The sequence below is a fragment of the Cyprinus carpio genome, chromosome B20 (genome assembly GCF_018340385.1).
Source record: "Cyprinus carpio isolate SPL01 chromosome B20, ASM1834038v1, whole genome shotgun sequence".
Taxonomy (NCBI): domain Eukaryota; kingdom Metazoa; phylum Chordata; class Actinopteri; order Cypriniformes; family Cyprinidae; genus Cyprinus; species Cyprinus carpio.
In genome coordinates this window covers 14,590,370-14,613,986 of record NC_056616.1, presented here as the reverse complement: position 1 = coordinate 14,613,986, position 23,617 = coordinate 14,590,370, and the positions used below count along the sequence as shown (strand labels likewise).

The window sequence follows — 23,617 nt, the reverse complement described above, 5'->3', positions numbered from 1 at the left end:
TTTCTGCTTTAGGGATGTAATGAGTTTGGGAATCTCCTTGGTGGGCCATCAGAAGAAGATCATGAGCAGTATACAGACTATGAGAGCCCAGATGCTGCATCTTCACGGGACGGGCGTTCAAGTGTGATGGACGTCAGCAGCCCTTCCCGGTCGGATGAACCAGAACTCTCCAGGACAGCACCGCAAAGTGTGTGACAGCAAAAAAATATGACAAAACAAATCAACAACAAAGAAAAAACGTTCCGCACCCTTGCGGTGAGATTAACCTTCCAGAACTGGCAGAACAAAATCATTCCTCTGTTACTGGCGAAGGATTTTGGCAAAGGTGCTGGAAACCAAGAGACGGAGAGAAAACGCAAACAGGCAAGAGAGAGAATCCTAAACGGACAGTGACCTCTGGATGCTCTAAAGAACTCATCACGTCATTGAGATGGAGCATTTGAGAGGATTTTTATGCTTTGTACGGACTGTCTTTATTGTCACAAAAGGTTGATTTGCTCATAGTTGCTATAGATTTCACTGATTTCTTTTTTTTTTTTTAATCAAGGGTGAATATAAAAATAAGCAAATCCAGTTCATAAGGAGTGAATTTGCAGCGATTTCTTTTGCTTTGGTTTGTAATATCCACGTTAAGATAATGTGGGACATTACTCTTCTACTCGATCGATTTGTGTTAGCTTGTTTTCTTGGATTGTGTTACGGAACTGACAACAGGGTAAAATGTCTCATCTGGAGGGAAGGAGACAGAACCAGAGGCTGAAAGTCGACAGAGGAGGTTTGTCTTCTCCAGCCAGCACTATTTACACGAAGCTCTCTCCAGACTGAAGCATTGGCAGAGAGTCGGGCCGAGCCGGTCTTTTATATCAAGCAGAAATATCCTACTGCTTGGTTACGTGAAGCTTCTGAGAGTGGCTGGTTGTGTTTAAGAACACCCCGAGCAGACGGTTAGGTATATTTTATGATCCTACATGACAATTCAGATGTGAATTAGTACAAAGAGAATTGTTAACCACTTCAGGTGGAGTTTTTCTAATGTAAGAACAACTATTACGGTGGCAATATTCTTTATAAGTTTATATTTACCACATGAATGGATTTATCAGTGCTGTTATTGAATGTGTCCTTTTTAATATTGATATCATTTACCATGAATACATGTTTCCATAAAGATACACAAAAATAGAAAAAAAAAAAAAAAGATAGGCTATTTTAATTTAATTGTTTCAGCAACAGTATCATTTTGGTTTAGAATTAGTTGGTGTCCTAGCAGGTGACTGACTTTAAAATCATATAATGTTGTGGTGTAAAGGAGTAATACTGCCTTAAAACAAGTCAACTATTGCTCTTATTTTTAGCTACTTAGATACTTTGTGAGATCACGGCTGAGTTGAGGAGAGACTGACCAATATGAGCAATAATTTGAGGTGCTGTATAGACTTTTACTCACATACTGCTTGGAAATCAGCAGCAGTGCTGTGAAATTTGATCAAAGATAGTTGAATTTATATACAAGGATCTCTTTCGGTGCGTTTCTTCCACCCTTTTGTTGTGCTGAGCTCAAAGATGAGGTTTACGCTCAAGTTTTAGTGCCATAACAGCCTTCCACACTCAACTGAATGTTTTGTTGATTATTAAATGTTATGCATTTTAGTGTTAAATACTTTGAGGAGTACTGTAGACCTTTTATTAGTTAGGCTGCCACAAAACTCTACCGTTTTATTCAGCTTTGAGCTGAATTGTTTTGTTTTATTTACTACGAAACCTTAATGTGACACATTTTAAACACAAACAACATGTTTTTCATTATTTTAGAGAGCCAATGCCATTTTAACCACAACAGCCGTGCCAACATGTGGCATTTTTCTTGATTAGAAAGAAAGCGAAGGCGGAGTCGTTGGCGCGCAGCATGACTGGTGGATTTAGCCAAACGGTTGGCGCTTCAAAAAAGCCATCGTTTACCATGCCATCTCCATTGTGAACCCAGCTGGTTTGTCTCATGCGGATCATATCGTAGCCTGGTTAGAGCCTCATCTCCGATCTGCTATCCTTCCATCTCGCTAACCTCAGCATTGAGCCCACGCCAGGCCTTTGAATTGAAAGCGAGCGGAAAGGCTCTCGGTCAGCACAAACCTCCCGAGCTTCGGCAGTAGCTGCAGTCACTCAGATCAGCCTCCCCGCAAGCTCTGATCTCACACTCCGGCCTCCCAGGGGCCCCTCGCAGGCCCTTACCCTCTCTGCTCGGATCCGGGCCTTTGTAGAGACAGCAATTTGAGCCAATTTGAGATTAACACCTGGATTCAATCAATCCCACATTGAGGCCACCGTACGGGTCAATGACAAATCTTTTCTGCTTTGTGCAGTTTCTAACTTTTCTGGTTTGATGGTAGCAGAGTTTTCGGTCAAGACGGTTTGCGCTGTGGATTGATTGATTTCACGGTGCCCACCTAGACAAAAAGTGAAGTGGAATATTCCAAAGAGTTCAGCACTGTTGATTGTGTCAGAGTAATCACAAACCAGAGGACAATTTGTATATGTTCTAGCTGTAAAACCTGTATATTTTATTTATAATTGTGGTTTCTTTTCTTTGTTTTTCACTTAAGTACTCTGTAGTGAGCTCATTGAAAATGCACTATATTTTTCTATCTCACATGCAGCTGATTCTCATCACCCTCACTCTTTCAGTTGTACATAATTTCTCATTTAGGACCAAAGAGAGCTAATAGGTTTCCATTTTAGAAGAGTATTTTTTTTCTTTTCTCTTTTAGGTTGGAAAAATGTACAGTACAAATGAATTGTCGATTTATTATTTATTTTTCTGTGACAAGAGTATGGAGAGTATTCATTGGTCAAAAAAAAAAAAGTATTTTCCCCAGTTGAGAAACTGTATGGTCATTTACCTAGACGATTTCTTGTTACATAGACCATTTTTTTCTTTTGCTTTGTAACCTTTGTAATAGACTGTACATATATTTTTGGAAATATAATGCAATCTCTATAGTGGTGTCTGTGCCTTCGAATTCTTTTTCTCTATGATTAACAGGGTCATGCGCCATTCAGAACTGAATTTATATCTATTCAATTTTGCACATTATTATTAACACATTCAAATGATCACATGTCATGAAATGACCCATAAATGTTGTTAATGCTTTTTTTTTATGCTATTTGAGCACGCATCTCAGGACACTGACTGTTTGCAAACTAGTGCTTCTAACAGATGCAATGACTTTACAACTTGATTGGCTCTTTTATTTAGAAGGCGGGACTTATTCTGCCATATGTCACATCGCACATTCTCCCATTTCAAGTAATATGAGTGAACTTTCTTGATAGATATATCTCCCATTTCAAGTAATATGAGTGAACTTTCTTGATAGATATACCTAATATATATCAAGATACCTAATTGCAATTTGAATTTAAAGGTGATGTAGGATATGACATGGTTTGTTAGGATATGACAATATCTGGCCGAGATACAACTATTTGAATGTCTGGAATCTTAGGGTGCAAAAAAAATTAAATATTTAGAAAATCACCTTTAAATTTGTTCAAATTAAGTTGATCAACTTCCTACTGTGATATATTTACAGTAGGAAATTGACTAAATATCTTCATGGAACATGATCTTTGGCATAAAAGAAAAATTGATCATTTTGACCCATACAGTGTATTTTAGCTATTGCTACAAATTTACCATTGCTACTTATGACTGCTTTGTGGTCCATGTTCACATATATTCAAGATCATATTTCATAGCTGGGCTGCATTTGCAATTCAGTAAATCCACTTCTGACCAGCGTAGCCACTTCAATTCAAATTTACACATGAAAGTGAGACACTTCTTCAATTCTGAATTTTGCACATCACAAATTTTTGGTGATTTGAATGTGGTATATTAACTCAAGTATTTTCCAACCGGCTTTCTGTGTGATTCATTAAACACAGGGAACAAGAGCTAATGTGACCCTTGAGAATTGTTTGGTCCCCTGCTAAAGCGCTTTGACTTGAATATTAACATTATGTATTGACAAGACAGAGAGCGAGAGGAAGAGATGTGGGAGATTTGTTTGATGACCCAGCTCATGACAGGATCCTGGATAGTGTCATTAAAAAGACATTACCAAAGCCTCCGACATGGGAAAATTAAGCCACGGCCCCTTTGGGAGTTAAACAAAGAGGCCCTAATGGATTTATGAAGATTATATCTCTGAAGATATTCTGATATTTATTTTATTAACTCGAGGGAAATCTTAACTTCATCGTGTCTCAAAAGCTGTATACAAAAGACTCTGGACAAGCAGCGCTTGTCCATTTCTCTGATGCCAGAACATCCAAATCCCTGCTAATCTCACTTCCGTCAACAATTACCAGGCTGCCGTGCTCTTTTGATGGAAACATAACAGTGCAACTCATACCATGACATTTACAGTTTAGTGTTCATTCAGTTCAGATTGTAATTCCAAAGAACAAAATGAAAGGGATCAAGATCCTGTAAACGACAAGCTTCTCGCAAGTAAGAAGAATTGAATGAAGGATTACGACCTGCTGGTTTAGATGACTAATGTACACATCGCCCTGTCTATTAGGCTCAAGGAACTCTGAGAGGGTCAATATCAAGTAAAATGTAAACTGCATGTAATGAAAAACTAGGTTTGCTGAAACTCATTAGAATATTTTTTTTCTAGCAAGTTGACTGAGAGCCAAATCAAGATGTTGCACAGCTGTTGTTTTAAGCCAGGCGTTGTTTGAGTGTTCGGTCCTATTTCACATTCTCCAAAGTGCACCACCGACTCAAGTTTCTTTGTCCTTTACACTAATAGACTCAGAGTTTCACCCAGAGTTTCAAACAACAGCCTTGGCAGGATTAAACTGCTCAAAAGTGACAGTTTAAAAAATAAATAAATACTAATAAAAAAAATATGGTAATGTTACAGAAGATTTCTCTATCATGTAAATACTGTTAAATAATAATAATATTAATGAAAAAAAATTACCATTAAAATCCATTAATAGCGGAAATTAATGGATATATAAAAACGAATATTAAGAAATACTAAAATAGTATATTAATGATACTAAAATAAAACTGGTGTAGCCACAAATACACTCAGTTTCAGCTTCAAACAACAGCATTAGCAGGATTAAATTGATCAAAAGTAACAATTTATATAAATTAATTCAAAATATGGTAATGTTACAGAAGGTTTCTCTATCAAGTAAAAGTTGTTCTTTTGAACTTTCTATTCATCAAAGAATTCTGAGAAAATGTTTCTGGAGCACCAAATCAGCATATAAGAATGATTTGTGGAGGTTTGTATGACACTGAAGACTGGAGTAATGCCTGCTTTGCCGTCACATAAATAAATTACATTTTAAAATACATTTTTTTTTTGTAATATTTCAAAATACAGTTGCAGTTTTATTATATTTTTGACCAAATAAATGCAGCCTCAGTGAAGATAAGAGATTTGTTTCTTTCTTTTAAATTATTTAAAATGACAAAATCTAATGATAATTGTTTCATATGAAATGATATAAATATAACAATTTATAAACAACTAAACATAAATTAAAAAAAAAAAAAAATGAAAACAATACCTTTTAAAGCTCAAACTAAGGCTGTTGTTTTAGTCCCTGTACTCTTTTGCTCCTGCCCTCATGATGATGGAAAAATTTGCCAGGTGTCATTTCCAATTTTCACTAATTGATGCACTTTAGCAGGGATTGAGCACTGATCTGTGCCATATTCCCTCACACATCAAACACCTCACACAGATCTTACATAGATTGTCAATTAAGAGCGTGGACTGTGAGTGTCTGTCTATCTATGCACTATCTGACTGTCCTGGCATCTATATAGAGGTGAGAAAGTGAGGTGAAACATTAGACACTGCTTAATGTGCTGGAGCGCAGACATGGAGGTATGTGTGTGTTTGACATTAATGAATGAGGGAGCTGTCCTATAGTGTTCATTCTGTCAGTGTGCTACAAGCGCTACAAGACTTGAACGCATTCAGATGTCAGCTTTCACTAATGAAAACAACTCAGCGTGAAACCTGCTCAAAGTTTCCCAAGAGATTCATTCCAACTCGCTCTACAACACAACGCTAAGACACTGAAAGTTAGAATATGATGTAATAAACACAGCTGATTAGCAGTCATTCACTTTCATTAAAAGAATATTCTGGGTTCAGTACAACGCAATCATTATGTATATAATGTGTATATAATGTTAAACAGCACTGAAGTTATTTTTCCACTTGTCCCTCCTTTCTCTCTCTCTCTCTCTCTCTCTCTCTCTCTCTCTCTCTTTTCTTTTTTTTCTTAAGCAAGAATCTGGGTTAGAGTGAGGCACTTACAATGCAAGTGATTGGGGCCAATATTTTAACAGTATAGTATAGTTCAAAAGTATATATATATAAATATATACACACACACACACACACACACACAGAGAGAGAGAGAGGTGCATTGCAATAAATTAGAAAAGCTATTTATTTCAGTAATTCAACTCATATTGTGAAACTTGTGTATTAAAAAAAATAAGTGCACACAGACTGAAGTAGTTTAAGTCTTTGGTTCTTTTAATTGTGGTGATTTGGCTCATATTTAATAAAAACAAATTAGAATACTTCATAAGACCAATAAAATCTGTTTCACAATTTGAGTTGAATTACTGAAATGAACATTTCCATGACATTCTAATTTACTGAGATGCACCTGTATGTATATATATATATATATATATATATATATATATACAGTAGGCACAACTAAATAAACTAATTAAAAAAGTAAAACTATAGACATTATAATAATAATAATACTAATGACAAAAACAAAATTACTGTAACTAAATCAATTAAAATTATAATGAACATAAATTATTATAATGACATAAACTAATAGAATTGTATATTAACAAAACCATAAATAATATATTAATGATGCTGATATAAAACTGGTAAAGCAACAAGACCTTTAAAACCTGTGTGAAGTAATATCCAATTTTACAGTTTTGTTGCCAATACAATGCCATAAACGCTAAACGGCTTCTGAAAGTGATCATTTAAACAACTTTACATCTCAGATTTTTTTCATAATTTTTTAAATAAAATTATACACTTACATTTCTGCTTTCAAATCCTTCAAAAATTAGCCTCACCTTCCCTTGTTTATGTTTTTAGTTTCTTTTAAAGAGAGCAAAGCATGAGTTGATTTAATTTTATTTGTTCGTGGTAATCAACATAATGCCTTCAAGCGAGCTTAGTTGATACTGAAGCCAGAATATTCTTTTACATTAATGGTCCTGTCAGCACATGCAGCTGCACTAACACAGTCTGATATATGTGTGTATCTACTGCGCATGTGTCTGTGTTTTGTCCATTCTTCCTTTATTATTTTTTCCCTTTTTAATATACTCATTCCTTGCTGGTTATACAATACTCATGGGAACATGATGTAGCGTATAATTGGGAAGGTGCAGAAAAGTTTCTGGGTAGTAATTACCGTCCCCTGCACTGTGATGCAATAATGATAGCCGAGCGCTTTCTTTGCCAGGGGAACCAGCGTGCCCGTTATAATAACATTAATAATCAGCCATTCATATCAACATGCTGAAAAGAATACATCTTTCCACCTCGGTCACACGCTGACCGATGGCACTCAGCTCAAGATCGCCAGCATCTCCATTTCCGATGCAAATACACTGTGGAATTCAAAGTCAATATTATGGCTTTTGCTTTTTATATATCAGGTTTAGCGGTGAATAGAGAACGATAGCGTGACTGGACTCTGGGATATTGTATTGTTTATTAAAAGCCTTTTAGATGCTCTTATCGTATCCTTGCTACACCTAAAGGCAATTTCGGTCTGAACGCTTTGACTGCCATGGATCTGCACATTTCCCTTTTTTTTTTTTTTTTTTTACAGCCGGCCTCATGGCACCTTATGGCATTAAGTATTTAAAGGAGCCAGTAAAATAAGTGTCCCCTCTCTGCCATCCTCTCCTATCTCCTGAGCAGATGATCAATTTCACAGGCTGGCTGATGCCTCCTCTGATGGATCTGGCAGATATGATGGTTTCCTCAAAGGCATGCGGGAGCGGGGTGAGTAATAGGGGTGCCGCCATTAGCCGGCCCGTGGCATGGACAGCTCATATTTGGAAGGACAGAGATTTCATTTATGATGGTGAATTGACTGCAGGTGTGGATGGAGCTTGAAATGACGGCCACGACCATGCCGCTTACGGCATCTGAGACCTGATGAGATTTCAAAGGTCAGCGAGATAAATGGATTAGCATTGTATTTCCATAACCGAGAAATAAAACAGACCCTTATGCATTTTAGACTGGTTTTAATTTGAAAATATTGCATTATTTTCATCCTCCTCTCCTTTATGTTGGGTGATGCTGTTATTGTGTGACCGAAAACTAGAGTAAGTGAGACTGGAGAGTCAGGTTAACCAATTAAAAATGAGCTAGAGGGGTGAAAATCACATGGCTGGCCACCAACCTCCTGAGATGACAGAAGAAGTTATAAGAAAACACACACACACACACACACACACACACACACACACACACACACACACACACACACACACACACACACACACACACACACACACACACACACTGTACCTACCTCACTCTAACTATATACTCTCACATAAATATGGTACACTCTACTAAACTAAAAGTACCTTATTTATTTCATAAAGATTGCTCACTTAAATTTGATGGAACCCCCCCCAAAAAAAATATTTTGTACAAAGTGTACAAAGGTGTATCTTTCGTGTACCGTCCCAGTTTATATATATATAAAATAATTAATATATTAATAATAACAAATTAAAGCAAGTAGATGTGTGAATATCAAGTTTGAGAACATTTATAGATATTTAAAAGTTTAAATAAAAAGTGTCTACAATTAAAATGTCACATACTCTGCTATTTCATAGAGAGCATAGAAAAATTACTGTAACAAATCAAAAGTAATTTGGATTAATATTTGAACATAAAAACTGATGTGCAACAATTTCAAAATTAAAGTTTTGGTTTGTAATTAAGGTTTTGATTTTTTTGAGTGCTGGATGTGCGTGGGGTCAGAGATGGAGGCTCAGACTTCACCACACAGTCATGCAAAGCACGAAACACTCACAGATGGGAGAATAGCCCATTGTGGTTAAGGCTCGGGGAGAGATGTGTGACAGCATTGTGACACCATTATCAGTTCATCTCGCAAAAGATGTGGGATATTACTCATAATAATGGGCAGAACAGAGAATCCCAGAGGCTTTGATGGTCTGGGATACTAGATGAATAAAGAAGATCTGCCAGTCTGATCACAGAAGTGCACGATTCAAACAAATGACTTCAGAATGCAGCTGATACATTGACTAAGGAAGACAAAAAGACAGACAGACAATCAATCAATCAATATTCACATTTTAATTGTCAAGTTTTCTGATGCATTTAAGCTTTTAATGGTTATTCAGTTTTTAACCCCAACAGCTTGACCAGTCACGTGTCATGATGCTAATTATGCATAAAGCACATTTTTGGAATCAGTTCTTTGATCTCGTATCTTATACTTTCTTCTTGAATTTCACCAAGCTGCCATGTGAAGTTTAGCTATGGATGAAAGCCCAAACTGATGAGTTTCATTCCTCTGAATAGCTCTGAGAAAGACATCTGGTACACCGATGCTGAACTGTTTGACAATTTCGTATTGCTATTCCTATGTCTATGCAATTTGCTTTGTTTTACTCATCTCAGTAATTACACGTTGCTCGAAAAACCACACGACAATCAGCCTGAACGAGTAACATGGAGGAAAACAGACAGACAGACATAAGTTAGAAGTGCTGAATGTGTAATGACTTATCCGCACGGCGGCGGTAGCAGAGGTGCCAACAGATGTTTGGCTGATGCTCTGGTAGGATGGCAGGTTTGGAGAAAAACAGCTGATAACAACTCAACTGCAGCAAATAATCACAGCTGAACATTACAGTCACCCACTCACAAGAGCCAATCATTCAGAAATGATGATACGTATGAGGGTGAAAAGAAAGAAAGAAAGAAAGAAAGAAAGAAAGAAAGAAAGAAAGAAAGAAAGAAAGAAAGAAAGAAAGAAAGAAATTCAAAAACCGTTAAAATGCATTTCATCCATACAGTGACTTGAATACACATCTTATAATGAATTTCTGTGTAATTTTTCATGAAGACAAAAAATGTCAGAAAAAAAAGCCTTTTTAAAAGAATGAAATTAAACTGTTTGGAATAATCGTTCATTATTATTTCTCATGGAAAAATCTATTTATTATTATTATTATGATAATGATGATTGTCATGGTTATTATTATTTTAAAAGTCTCTTAATATATTTGACCAAAAGATCATTTGACCAATGCAACATTAGTTCAGGTTGTAAAAAATAAAATAAAATAAAATAAAATAAAATAAAATAAAATAAAATAAAATAAAATAAAATAAAATAAAATAAAATAAAATTAAATAAAGTTAGTTTTTTTGTTTGTCTTTTATTGGTTCTTAAAAGTAAATGTATTAACACGCAAAAGAAAAAGGTTCTTACAAAGATTATTAATATTATTATATTATTATTAAAAAGATTATTCCAAACTGATTGATTTCATTTTTCAATAATTACATTTTTTATTATGATATTTTTCAATAATTCTTTTTTTTATGCTATTATGATCTTACCTTGCCATCTTAGCCTTAAAAAACTTTATGCAGAAATTCATCTTAAGGTTCAAGTCATAGTATGGATGAATTACATTTGAACTGTTGAATTGAATCATAATTTATTATTAATACTACTACTACTACTACTACTATTATACAAGTCTCTTAAAACATTACACAATTTGAACATTAGGTCAGGTTGCAAAATGTCAAGTGGTGCAACTCCTCAAAAAGGTTATTAATAATTCAATATAAAATATATATATATTTTTTTTTAATCTTGAAAAACTTTTTTACTAATAAAAGAAAAGAAAATCAAAGAAAAAGAAAAGAACAGGCAACTGGAGCTGTACAGCACCCGGTGAGCGGAGCGGGTCGATACCCTGATGCCTCTGTAGGGGGTGGTGATACTGACGCCATTGATTGGGACACAGTGTGTTACTGATGTGTTTAAATGGGAACACAGCTGAACTTTAAGAAGGGAAGCAGAGATCTGAGAGGCAACAACAGACATTCGGTATTGATTACTCCCAGGGGTAAGAGGCAGTGTAATCCCACCACAGCACGAGGGAATTTGCCAGAAAATTCTCCTAAATTGAGCTATCTTCAAGATCAAGGAGGAACTATTATGGCTCTTGCTGCTGGCGTATCTTACAACAAATTTAGCCCTCATTGTTATCAATGATGAATGTTTCCGTGATTAATAGATACACTATGCAAGTGCTTCAGCTAATTGATAAGCAGCAGCAGTAGGTGCAAATAAATCATTTTTATGGTTTATTATTGAAATCCAAACTAATGATTCTCTGGTTTGTTTTCCAAAGGAAGCTGCATGTTAACAGACTAAAAGATAATGATTCTGGCTTGAAATGTTTCTATGGCTCCACAACAACATAAAAAGCTTGTATTTTTCTATAGTGCTTAGTCGACCTCCTGTGTATTGTCTTTGTTTGAAAAACTGCCTTGATGATATATGGTGTACATGTCTCCTCCTCACCTCATGTGGTGTGTTTATTGTAAACTGGGTTAGCTTTTACACTCACCTTTACCTGTGGAACATTGTGCATGGTGATAAGGATCATGGGAAACCATGTCCCCCTTGACCAGAGCTCATGATGTTCTGGGTCTAACATTAGCCTGAGCATCACAGTTACACCAAACCAGAGAATATACCTTCTATTGTACCTGCAGGACAAAATAGATACATTCTCAAGCAATGCAGTTTACATTCCCAAACTCTTAAAGGGATAGTTCACTTTGAAATTAAATTTTGGTATGTTTTAGCCCACCTCAAGGGCATCCAAGATGTAGGTGTCTTTGTTTCCGTAGTAGTTTAATTTTGATATTTTTAGGTCAAACCGTTCTTATCTGCCAGTCATTTAATGCAGGTCTATGGTAACCACCTCAAAGAACATGCACAGAGAAGTGCAAATTAAACAATTCTCCATCGTAAGTACACATTGATGGCCTAAGACACGAATGAGTGGTTTGTGTGAGAAAACAAACAGTATTTATATCGTTTTTACCTCTTGTACACAACCACGTCCAAGTGATCTGAGGGCGCGCGCGCGCGCGCGCGCTTATTTGTGTGTGTTATGTGTTAGTATTCTGGATTGGTGTGAGGAGGCGGAGGTGGTGTTTTGTGGGTGTTGTTGGTTATAGTGAAATCAATGACCCAGCTGTTCGCTGAGAGCAGACCAAAACAGCCATAGATGAACACTATGTAAACGTGTAACATGGTGACATTGCTAAGTCACGCAAATAATGGCAGGACTACAAACAAGGCATTTCAGGCAAAAGTTTTCTGTTGTAGAAATTTACTCCCTTTGGGATGGACTTTGTGTTTTGTGTTTTGCAGATTGTTTACATGCATAAGCACCATTGTTACTTACTACAGGAAAGGTAAGGTTCCTGTTAACCCTTTAACTGTCACTCCAATTCGTGGACACATACGTGAAAGTGCACTTACATTTTTATGATTCACATATGAAAACATTTTGTAATGATTTTGATGTACTGTACCATGTACCAGGTAATGCAATGTCTGATTTTAAAATGGTTTTCAAAGGTTAAATTTTTAGTTTTTAAGCTTTCAATTGATATATAAGTTACGATGATTTCTAAAGAGTGATGGGGAAAAAGGCAATGAAGAAAGACTTTTTTTGACAAAGGTCAGAACTCCTGTTATGATGTAGATTTTTGAGGTGCACTCTTGTCATAAAATAATCTATTACTTTCTCTACATAATTTGTAGTGTGTAAAACAGTGGTAAAATATTATCTATTTAGGAGTCTTAGACCTTTCCAATGATATATAGTTTGTCATGATGATTACATTAGGAGTTATTTGTATTATAGTGAAGTTATCTTGGGCATCCCACTGAGGGGACGGGTGACAGTTAAGAGGATAAACAACTCAACTTTTACTCGTTTCACGTTGTTTTGTGTGCCATATTTATGTCTGTATATGCCTATGGACCGACAACTATAAATATTCTCTCTTGAAACGCATCCTGTTTCTTTTTCCTCAGTGTGGCGAGCATCGCCAACAGTTTACATAATTCATTGCCAGCTCCCATTTATGCAGATTTCATGATTAGTAAATTAACCTCTTGGCCTCTATTCAGAAGTAATTGTTCAGGAGAAATCTTGATTTGGGTTATGACTGTTAATTCTGTTCTGGTGAGTAATGCAGCTGTCAGCTGTGTTGTACATCTGTTGAGGCAGGGTAAGTGAGAGGAAGAATGTTCTGGAAAATTATACAAATGGTTTAGCGATGGCTCTTAAGGGAGGAATGTTAGTTTGACATATCCATGGCACTTATAGCAGAGATTTATCAAGAACTCACACATCTATCAAAGAAGCCAGTGAGATCATTGAACAGTCGCGAACGTCGCGCTTACTGTCACATTCATTATCCTCTGAAATAAACCAAGCACTTTTAGTTCCACAAGACTATATATAATGATGCTGAAGTGCAGCGGCTGGTGAAATAGTTTCCTATTCTCTCTAAATAAAGAATACGCTCTAAGCTTACCATCCATGAAAGAGAGAAGCACAATTTGATATTTTTTTGTAGTCTCCATGGACACAAATACCAGAGAGTTGGATATTTCCTCGTCGCATTGTCCTGACAGGCTTCATGGCATGTGTCCCAGGCAAAATGAAACCCCTAAAATACATCTCTGAGATTTGCATATGATTACTTCCCTGTGCTTGCGGCCATATGTTCTATGTGTGTTAATTAGTTTACGAGAGAGAGACAGCGGGAGAGAATCGCAACGAGGGAGCCATTTGCTGTCCAGGAAGCCATCCTGAAATGAACATGCAGGTGTGGGGTTTTATAAATGGAACTGAGACCCTTTTTCAGACTCTATCCCTGGACTGGTCAGTTGTGCTGACAGGGCTGTCTACTGCTGGCCATTTCTCTCATCCAGTCTGTCACTGTAGGTGAGCTGAATCCTTGTACTCGGTGTCTGATGCTTCCCTCAACCCCTGTATCTGACTCTTTACTGTCCTCTTTCATTTATCAGTTCAGATCTCACCTATCCTCCTAAAGAAACCTTGACCTGACTTCATTTAATCTAGATTTTTATATACATATTTACAATAGCATTTAAAAGTTTGGGGTCGATGAGTTTTATTTTATTTATTTTTCATTTTATTTTATTTATTTTTTTAATTTTTTTTTTATTTTATTTATTTTTTTATATTTTGCTTATCTTTTTTTATTTTTTTATTTAATATAGTTTTATATACTAATAAAATGATTACACAGTAACTGTTCTATTATAATATATATATATAATTATTCCTGTGATGCATTTTCAGCAGCCATTAGTGAAGTCTTCAGTGTCATAAAATTATTTTGATTATTTAACTGTGATGCATTTTTAATTATTCTTGTAGCACACATTTGATGCAACATTTGATGTTAAGTTATTGCTTAACAAAATCATTAATTTGTACTTTTGAATGGTAGTGTATACGAGTGTATAATGAGTGTGCAACATGAATGATGGCTGATGGGTGTAAAACATGAACTGCTTGCATTGTACAAAACAAGTATTACAGGAAATTGGTGCATTGTATTTTGCATTGAATTGATATTGTTTGCCAATTGTTGCATCATGGTAATGTATTTTAATGTGATGTTCATGAGTCCCTCCAGTCTCTTGCATGTAAACATATGTGCGTGTTCTCACATCGCGAAATCAATGAGATGAGTGAGATGAAAAGATATTACAGCAGACATCCTGCATGACATACAGTGCTTTCATTTTGCAGGCTTGTGTTTATGCTGAGGGAACTCATTTCTCTCAGATAGGAGCTCAGGAATAGCTATCGGTATGCTGTGGGGCATCTCACAATGCAATCGGCTGATCTCTGAGCTATTTCTGTATGTTGCCGCATGTAAAGATGATTATCGTTCTGCGGGGAGACAGTCTTTGGTTTGGCATCTGTAGGTCACAGGAGATATTGACAGAAAATGTTTCCTCACACATAACCACAGCTAATTCCTCCATTTCAGAGGTCAATGCCGGAGGACGCCACTGCCTCTGTGTTACCAAATAGTAATGTGTCAGTTGGAGATTGAAATGGGTTTTCTTTTGAATGGGCCAGTTTTCCTTTTAAAGGAATAGTACCCCCTAAAATGAAAAACCTGTTATGATTTACTCTCCCTCATGTCATTCCAAACCCGCCCTGTATGAGATTTTCTTCCATGGAGCACACAAGCTTTTAAGCTTCAAAAAGGACATAAAAGCATCAGAAAAGTACTATAAAAATGGTCCATATGATGTTATTCACTAAAATTGTTCCAATCCAGTCAGCTGTTAAACACTGCAACAAGAACATGCCAATGAATTGAATTTAAGTACTGGATCAGCATTTGAAAATGAATCATTCTGACCTTTTGTGAATTGAATGAATCAACTGAGGGAAAAAAAAATCATAAAAATCCACCACTTTTATGACTTTTATGGTGCTTTTGTGTTCTTTCTGACAAGTGTAACTTCAGACTGTAAATTTTGGTGTGAATTAATTCTTCCTCTGCCTGAGGAATAATAATAATAATAAAACACTAAGTTAGCAAAAAAAAAAAGAAAAAGAAAAAAGAAAAAAAAAATCCCCCATATTTTACATGATGGAACTCCATGGAAGTACTACCCGGTAGGTTTAAAAGATCAGCCATTAAGTGCTGTTTGATTGCAGCCAACGGGCAAAACACAGCACCATCTACCCTGCCAAGCAGCCACTCAGTGATGTGTAGAGAGCGGCTGTCAGTGCTGGAATTTCATTGGATGCTCACAGTTTGTTCTGGATACTAATACTAATTGCATTTTAATGTGTCATTAAAATAAACCCATAAATCACCAAATAGCACAGTAATTGGGGTTTAGAGATTTACTGGCCTCAGAGGAGACGTAATCCTACTTTTCTGGACAGGAGTGCATGGAAGGGAGCAGGAGACTCCTGGCAAACATGAGAGAAACAGACATTGTTTTTCTTTTCCTTTTTTCCTCTCTTCCCACACTCTCAGTGCCACTTTAGTTCAGAGAAATTCCTCAGTAGAAGCCCAGGCACTGCAGAGGGGTCGAGGTGTCAGAATGCAAAGTGGATATAAAACTTTTCAGCTTTGAGATTTGAGACATAAAATAACAGCGATACAAATTTAATTTAAATGGATTGTTCATCCAAAAAATGAAAATTCTGTCATCACTTAGCCTCGCGTCATTTCAAACATTCAGGAATGTCTGTTTAATTTATTTATTTATTTTTAAGGCATGGTAAACACTTAATTATACATGTGTGAACTCTTGAATGGCAAAACACTAGCCAGTATCATCAGAGTGGTTTGCAGAAAAATCTGACTACTCTCGGTGTGGACACAACTCATACGATTTGGGGTTTTGGTAGCATTAGAGGATGTTCCTAGGCTCAGACTCTGTTTTGGGTGAATGGTTTGGAATACCAATATCTCTTAAATATTCCATGCATTTCCAGGGCAGATGAGTGTGCAAGAGAATCATGGGTTTATGGACACACATTTTAAGACAGCTGGATGAGGAATGCACAACACTGTCCTGCTTGGCAGGAGCTGCCTTAATTACAGGACTACATATTACGGCTCACCCTGTGAGCCACAAAAATTAAATACATTCCAATCTGATTACAACAAGTACTGGCTAAGGGAATATTTCATTACTTCTACATAAACTTATTCAGATGAAAAATAAATGGTTATACCTTGAGCTACAGTAGATCTCAGTAGGACATCTTCAAGTGTTCCAGGGGTAAAGATAAATGGAACATAATGAGACTAAGTCACTAAACGGCCAACTATTGCAAGACAAATACCTGCATCTTAGTCAATTGACCTAGCCACCATCTGCACAAAAATAAGTGTTTAACATTGAAAAGTAAAGAGCACAGCACTGTTTCAATGTAAAAGAACATTTCAATCTGCATCTTATTTACAAAAATCACTTAGGCTATTTACTTAGTGATTAACAATAATTTTATGGTATTAATTCTCAAGCAGGCAGAGCTGTTTATAAGAGATGTTTATGTCCATTTTCAATTGATCATCCCAAGTGAAAAATTGACATACTAAAATGTATTTGAAATACATTTATTTCATGCTAAGTATACTGCAAATACCTTTACGTATTTATGTACTTAATAAAAATACCCTCCAATTTTAGTATACTAAACTGGTATACTTAAAGTCTAATAAATTGGAACAACTAATTTTCTACTTATTGCACTTTAATTATGCGGTAGTAGTGCTGAAGTCAAACTAAATATATACTGAAGTATATTTAATTATGCTAAAGTGGAACTATTTCAAGTATACTTTAGACACACTTTAAATATCTTGCTTTTAAAGGCTGATATTATTCGAAGATCATGCAATCATTGTCAATAGTGACATTAAAACACATTTAAGGCTTAATATTAAGACATGTGCATTGTGCGCAAGTGATACTCCAAATAGAGTTCAATTACAATTTTTAAATCAGTAAGCTTTGAGTGATATGTCAGAAAATATGTTAATAGATTTGAACCATACTTAGAATGAAATAAATGTATTTTAAATATATTACTTTTTTACTAGGGATGACAGATAATTAAATTAATTACCTTATCATCTTATTAATAATAATATTTTTGCAGCATAATAACCAGGTAAATAATCCTGTATTTTGACATGGTGTTGAATATCCACAGTAATAATCAAATCTCATCCTACCTAGCATAAATCAGTCTATCAGTCTCACTACATTTGAAGCAATAAATGTGCCTCTGGACTGTTTCAAAAGTTGTTTATTTGATCAGTTGTTGCAGTTTTCCCGTACATCCCATTAACTGGAATCAGAGAAGCATATATTTGTGATTCAGCTAATGCAAATCATTATGATAAATCAATAGTGCATTAGAGTAAAAGTTCAGTGCACTCATATGAGTGGGAGTTCGGTCTCCAAGCCCGAGACTGTGCTAAAATCATTAACAGACAAGCTTTAGAATGGGATCGGTGATGTATAGAGATGTCATTTGTCCATTCTCTCTTTGAGCAATGTCATATTCACCAATAACCCAAAATCAGCAACACTGCATGGATGGGAAAGCAAGTAGGTGAGAGAGATTTCACTTGAAATTTCTCATAATTTGTACAGGTCTCCCAACACTATATATCTTTGTCAAAATGTTTTATCCATCAGGTACACTCCAATCCAAAGACAGCCTCCGTCCCCTCTGGGAGAATTCACTGTGATTTTTTTATCCCTCCATCCTGTCCTCCATTTACCAGAGAAATGGAGGGAGGTGGGTTGAAAGGCATCACAGCTCTAATAGGTGCACCGTGACAATAAAAGCACATTAACCTGCTAGCATGAGCTCCCTGCTCATTACAGCTGCAGAGCTTAGCGGGTCAGGGTCAGCGGGGCCGGTGAGCTCAGCACCAGGACTGCAGCTCTCAGTCGCTGGAGATGGAAGTCTGGCTGAGGCCTTTGAATAAAGATGTCAGGCACACTGATGGATTCCGAGCCCATTTCGAATTCCATATCCAAGAATATTAAAATCTAAAATCCACAGCCTCCCGCTCCGCAACCCACCTCCTTTGCTAAAGCTGTCAACAAAAGAGAGGATAATAGCTGACCATAGACAAGACCCAGGAACCCCGCTCCCAGCATGCACCTCTCCTCACAAAAGCCTTTTCAGACTCACATCTAGAGACTTAGACACTGTGACCTGAAAGGGACTGCTTGGAAATTAAATGCAGGCAAGGGTAACAATGCTGCAGAAGATTCAAGACCCATATGTGGAGCCAAACCGAGAGCTTTATTGTCCACACCCAAACTTTTGTTTTGGAATGTCCTCAATTATGATCTTCTCCACCGCAGGGGTGACTCCGCCTCCCTCTCACCTCACTCTAATCTCCAGCTACACTGACGGAGCTGACCAATGAGAGAGGGTGTTCCGCAGCCCTCACGCCCAAGCAGAACTGAGATAATTAGCCCAGGATTTCTCTGATCCCCAAAGTTCCTCACATCTCTCCTGGAGAATCGGCCTTTTGTCAAAGGCACACTCACCCTGCCTGCAGGAGACATAATTACACAGCCTTGTTTTTCCCTGCGGAGGCCCCCCACTATACAATAGAACTGAGGGGGAGACGGATTCGTTTTAAAGACATGCCCCTGTGTAATCCTTCAGATGACTTCATTTGATTATTTCTCGGACGTTATTCAGTCACTATTTCGCTCAGCTAAGAAGATCAAAATGGAGCACCTGGGCATTTTTCAAGTGCCAAGCAAGCCAGATAAGAGTTTTTAAATGAGTTCTTTGCATCTGAGTACTAACGTAATTGAGCAAACAACTTTAGATAAATGATTCAACGTGAGCTTGAATATTAAGGGATAAAATGAACGTCCCCTATAGCTTTTAATTAAAAACAAATAAAAACTAGGGCTCACGATCACTTTAAGATTTAATAGAAGTAATCGCAGGATATGCCCATTAATTAATTATTTGAATGAATCACAATTAAGCCCTTATATTAGTATTTTTAAAAAAGCCCCTTAAAACGCAAATGATTAAACATAAATCTATCACAAGCCTTTGGTCCACAGCAATCTATTTTGCAATCTGTAATATTTTATTAAAACTATAACACACAAATTTAGAGTTGTTAATAACAACAACACTAATAATAATAATAATAATAATAATAATAATGTCTTATATAATAAATGAATCCGTTATATTCTTAAGTTAAATAAGTGACATGTAATAACATTTTATTATATTTAATTATTATATTATTTTTATGATGAAAATAATAATAATAATAAAGTCTTATAAAATAAATTAATCCATTATATTGTTTAATTAAATAATAAGTGGCATGTAATACAATTTTATTACATTTAATTATAATATTAAATATTTTATGATGATGATGATGATAATGATGATAATAATAAAGTCTTATTAAATAAATATATTAATTTATATAAATATATATATATATATATATATATATATATATATATATACATGTTATTATTTTATAAATATATACTGTATGTGTGTGAAGTGTTTACATAATATATATATATATATATATATATATATATATATATATATATATATATATATATATATATATATTACAAATGTTACCAAGGTCTCCACCTCCCAGATAGAGCAGCAGAGGAATGGACACTGCATACTATAAAGGGAAGTGACAAAAGCACAGGGCAACAGTGGTGCTAAAGGCCTATAGTGTTCCTGCAGGACCACACTAATTCCTCTCCTAATCATGAGGACGATACCTCAGTTTCTAGTAACATTGCAGAAAAGACACAGAATCAATGAGAGAAGGATGGGTCTCGTAGGACTTGGAATTCTTCCCCTGCCCCTCGGCCACCTGAGAAGTGTTGAGCGAAAACTTTGAATCTCCGCCGGAGTTGGGAAACTGGGTCAGCCAGCTGCCTCCGCTGCCACACTGCTGCATGGATCTCTGCATTTCGAAAATGGATGCAGAAAAAGTGCTGCAGCAGCACCAGTACTAGAGTTCAGCACATGGGTGCCAGGCTGCGTATACTGTAGATCGATACATTTTGCATGTAATTTCTATATGTACTTAAACTCGCTTCCTCTTGAGTTCTGTGGCGGTTAGCATGTGGTAATGACCCAGCAAGCTGCATATAAATCAGTTTACTTTGCTCCTCTGGGAACACCTGTATGTGTCTCTCTTATTAAAAGCTGTTACTGCAGAAAAGAGCGAAATTATATGTAAAAAAAAAATAAAAAAAAAATAAACAAAACAACATAAGGTGATAAGCTGTCTGGTCCCTGGTGGGCTGGCAAGTTATTATAGGTGAGCTTACCTACAAGAGCAGCAACAGCTGTGAAGAAGCAAACATCTGATACAGGTTCACAAGATTAGTCACTTTCAAATGTGGCACCTGGCAAGAAATTGCAAAGCAGCTGCCTTAGTATTAGCTTTTCCTTTTCCAATGCATTTGAGATATTTCGAAAGAATAATGCATTAACCACAAGCCCTGCTTCTCAAAACTTCTGTCTGGTTGGCAGTGGGAAGGATGTGGTGTGTTGTAAAGCCCAAAGTGGGGCTGTTAGTTAGTTTAAGAACAGGCTGAAGTCAAAGGGTGCAGTTACTCTGGAGGAATGCTGCATGCCACATCCAAGAGATGCCAAACTACTAAGCTCTGCATTGTTTATTTTTCTTTGACCAAAGTCAACCATGAAACTCAAAGCACAAATAAATTCCAGAACCATATATTGCAAAAATAGGGCTGAAGGTTTTATGCAATGCATTCTGTAAAAATTACACTTCATCTTTTATGAGCAAAGCCTAAAACTGATCATAAAGAAATTTGTGTTAGGAAAGATATAAGATCCAATACATAATCCCGGCAGTTTGAACAGTAGAGGATGACATTAGAAACACAGGGGCCAGGGGTTTGATTCCAGTGGTATTCATGAACTAATAAAATGCACACAAGATGCTTTGGATAAAAGTGTTTGTCAAAATGCATACATGTATAAATAAATAATCAATTGCTCTATGCTCTTCATTATGCTTGTTATAAAATAAACATCCGATAAGCAGGACAGAACAGTTCAGATGTTTAGATGAACACACTGACTGTAATGCAGTAGCTATTTAGAGGTGTGCATGCTGTATTGTTTTTAAAATGAGGCAAAAATGAATTTACTAGGAGCCACAAATCTTGGAAGAGATGGCAGCTTTGCATAATGTAATACATTCACAAAGGAAGTTGCAGGAACTGATTGAGATTTTCTAAGAGATGTTGCTGATTTTCTGTTAATCCATGAGAGACTGTCCCTATAGGCAACTGGAGTTTCTCCATCATTAATATTCCTGCAATTAAAAACATAATGGCTGAATCATCACAAAGCTGGCTCTCCTTTTTGAAGATGCAGTTCACCTGAAACTTAACATATCTGTTAAAATGCCTGAAGAGTTGAGAAACAAATGGTGGAAAACCACACTAAAAATGAAGGTACTCATTTACAATATGTTTTTAAGAAATTAACCATGACGAGTTATACAGAATTCTCACTAACTTATAGCTGCTGTCTTCCATAATCATCAAAAATACCTTCTGGAATGCACTGATGCTAAACATTACTGATTGGTTCATCATTTTCAAAAGTCTTTAGTGATGCTTTCAAGACTTTTCTGCTAATTCAACAATCCTTATTTGTCATTTAGGTTATCCACACTGAAAACCACTGAAAACTGAAGTACAAGGCCAATGAATGCAAAACTGGTCAAAAAGAAAAAGCTTCATGGTACTTTGGTGAATATGCAGTGGGGACTGACCCGGTAGAGAAGAAATGGCTGAATAAAGTGACTGTTTTTGCTTTCTTTGTGCACAAAAAGCATTCTAGTAGCTTCATAAAATTAAGGTTAAACCACTGATGTCATATGGACTATTTTAACAATGCCCTCACTATACCTTTCTTGGCCTTGAACGTGGTAGTTGTGTTGCTGTCTATACAGGGTCAGAAAGCTCTCGGATTATGTCAAAAAATATATTAATTTTTTTCTGAAGATGAACGAAGGTTTTACAGGTTTGGAACAACATGAAGGTGAACTATCCCTTTAATTGTTGAACCCTGTATTTATACTGTATTAACATACAGTTTCTGTCTTTTTCTTGTAAGGATCTTGCTAGTTCTGCGCAAGCCAACCCTCCCCAAAAAGTGTGTGATACTATTTAAATAGCTATTCTCTTATACACATAAAACAATATGGTAATTGCTCTCGCAGGTGGGGGGAAGAGATTGGGAGAAGCTGGCCGAACTTCTGTTTTTCGCATGACCTGCAGAGAAAGGGCCACAAAGCATTTGTTCAATCCTACCTAGGCCTTGAGCAAACATCCCAAGAAGAGGGAGGCAAAGTGCCGAAACCCAAACAACGATGTCGAAACACTCCGGACATTTGAATGTGAATGAAGGTTTAATGACCCCTGTCAAGTCCTCCTGCAATTCAGCCTGTGTTTTGTTGCCTTTGTAATTTGACTTTCAGTCAAACTCCCCAAGATCCTTGTAATTACATACCATAATTACGTTTGTGGCAATGTGATGCACAGCCAGGTCTGGGCTGAATGTTGGGGGAAAGCAGAGCACTTGTAATGTTTGTGCCACGCATTGACATTGACGCAGAGCTGCAAAGACAACAAGCACGGTGTGCTATTTAAATGTTTGGGAGAACAAAATGAAAGGTGACACTTCAGGGTTAGAGAAAAGGGGTGTGCTCAACCGCCGACTCGTCCCGGGTGCTTGTAATTAACTTTCTCGGTGATGGGTTCACAATTAATGCACTACGGTGTTTGTGACAGTTCCGCTAAC

At 36.4% G+C, this 23,617-nt stretch overlaps 1 protein-coding gene across 1 annotated transcript in view; it reads left to right on the top strand.

Moving 5' to 3' along the window:
* epha7 (eph receptor A7) overlaps positions 1 to 2,997 on the top strand; it is an 81,987-nt gene extending 78,990 nt beyond the window's left edge. The window contains 1 exon segment of the mRNA XM_042747260.1: positions 13 to 2,997. Coding sequence (XP_042603194.1) covers positions 13 to 127 — 115 coding nt within the window. The 3' untranslated portion in view covers positions 128 to 2,997.
* The last annotated feature ends 20,620 nt before the right edge of the window (positions 2,998 to 23,617 follow it).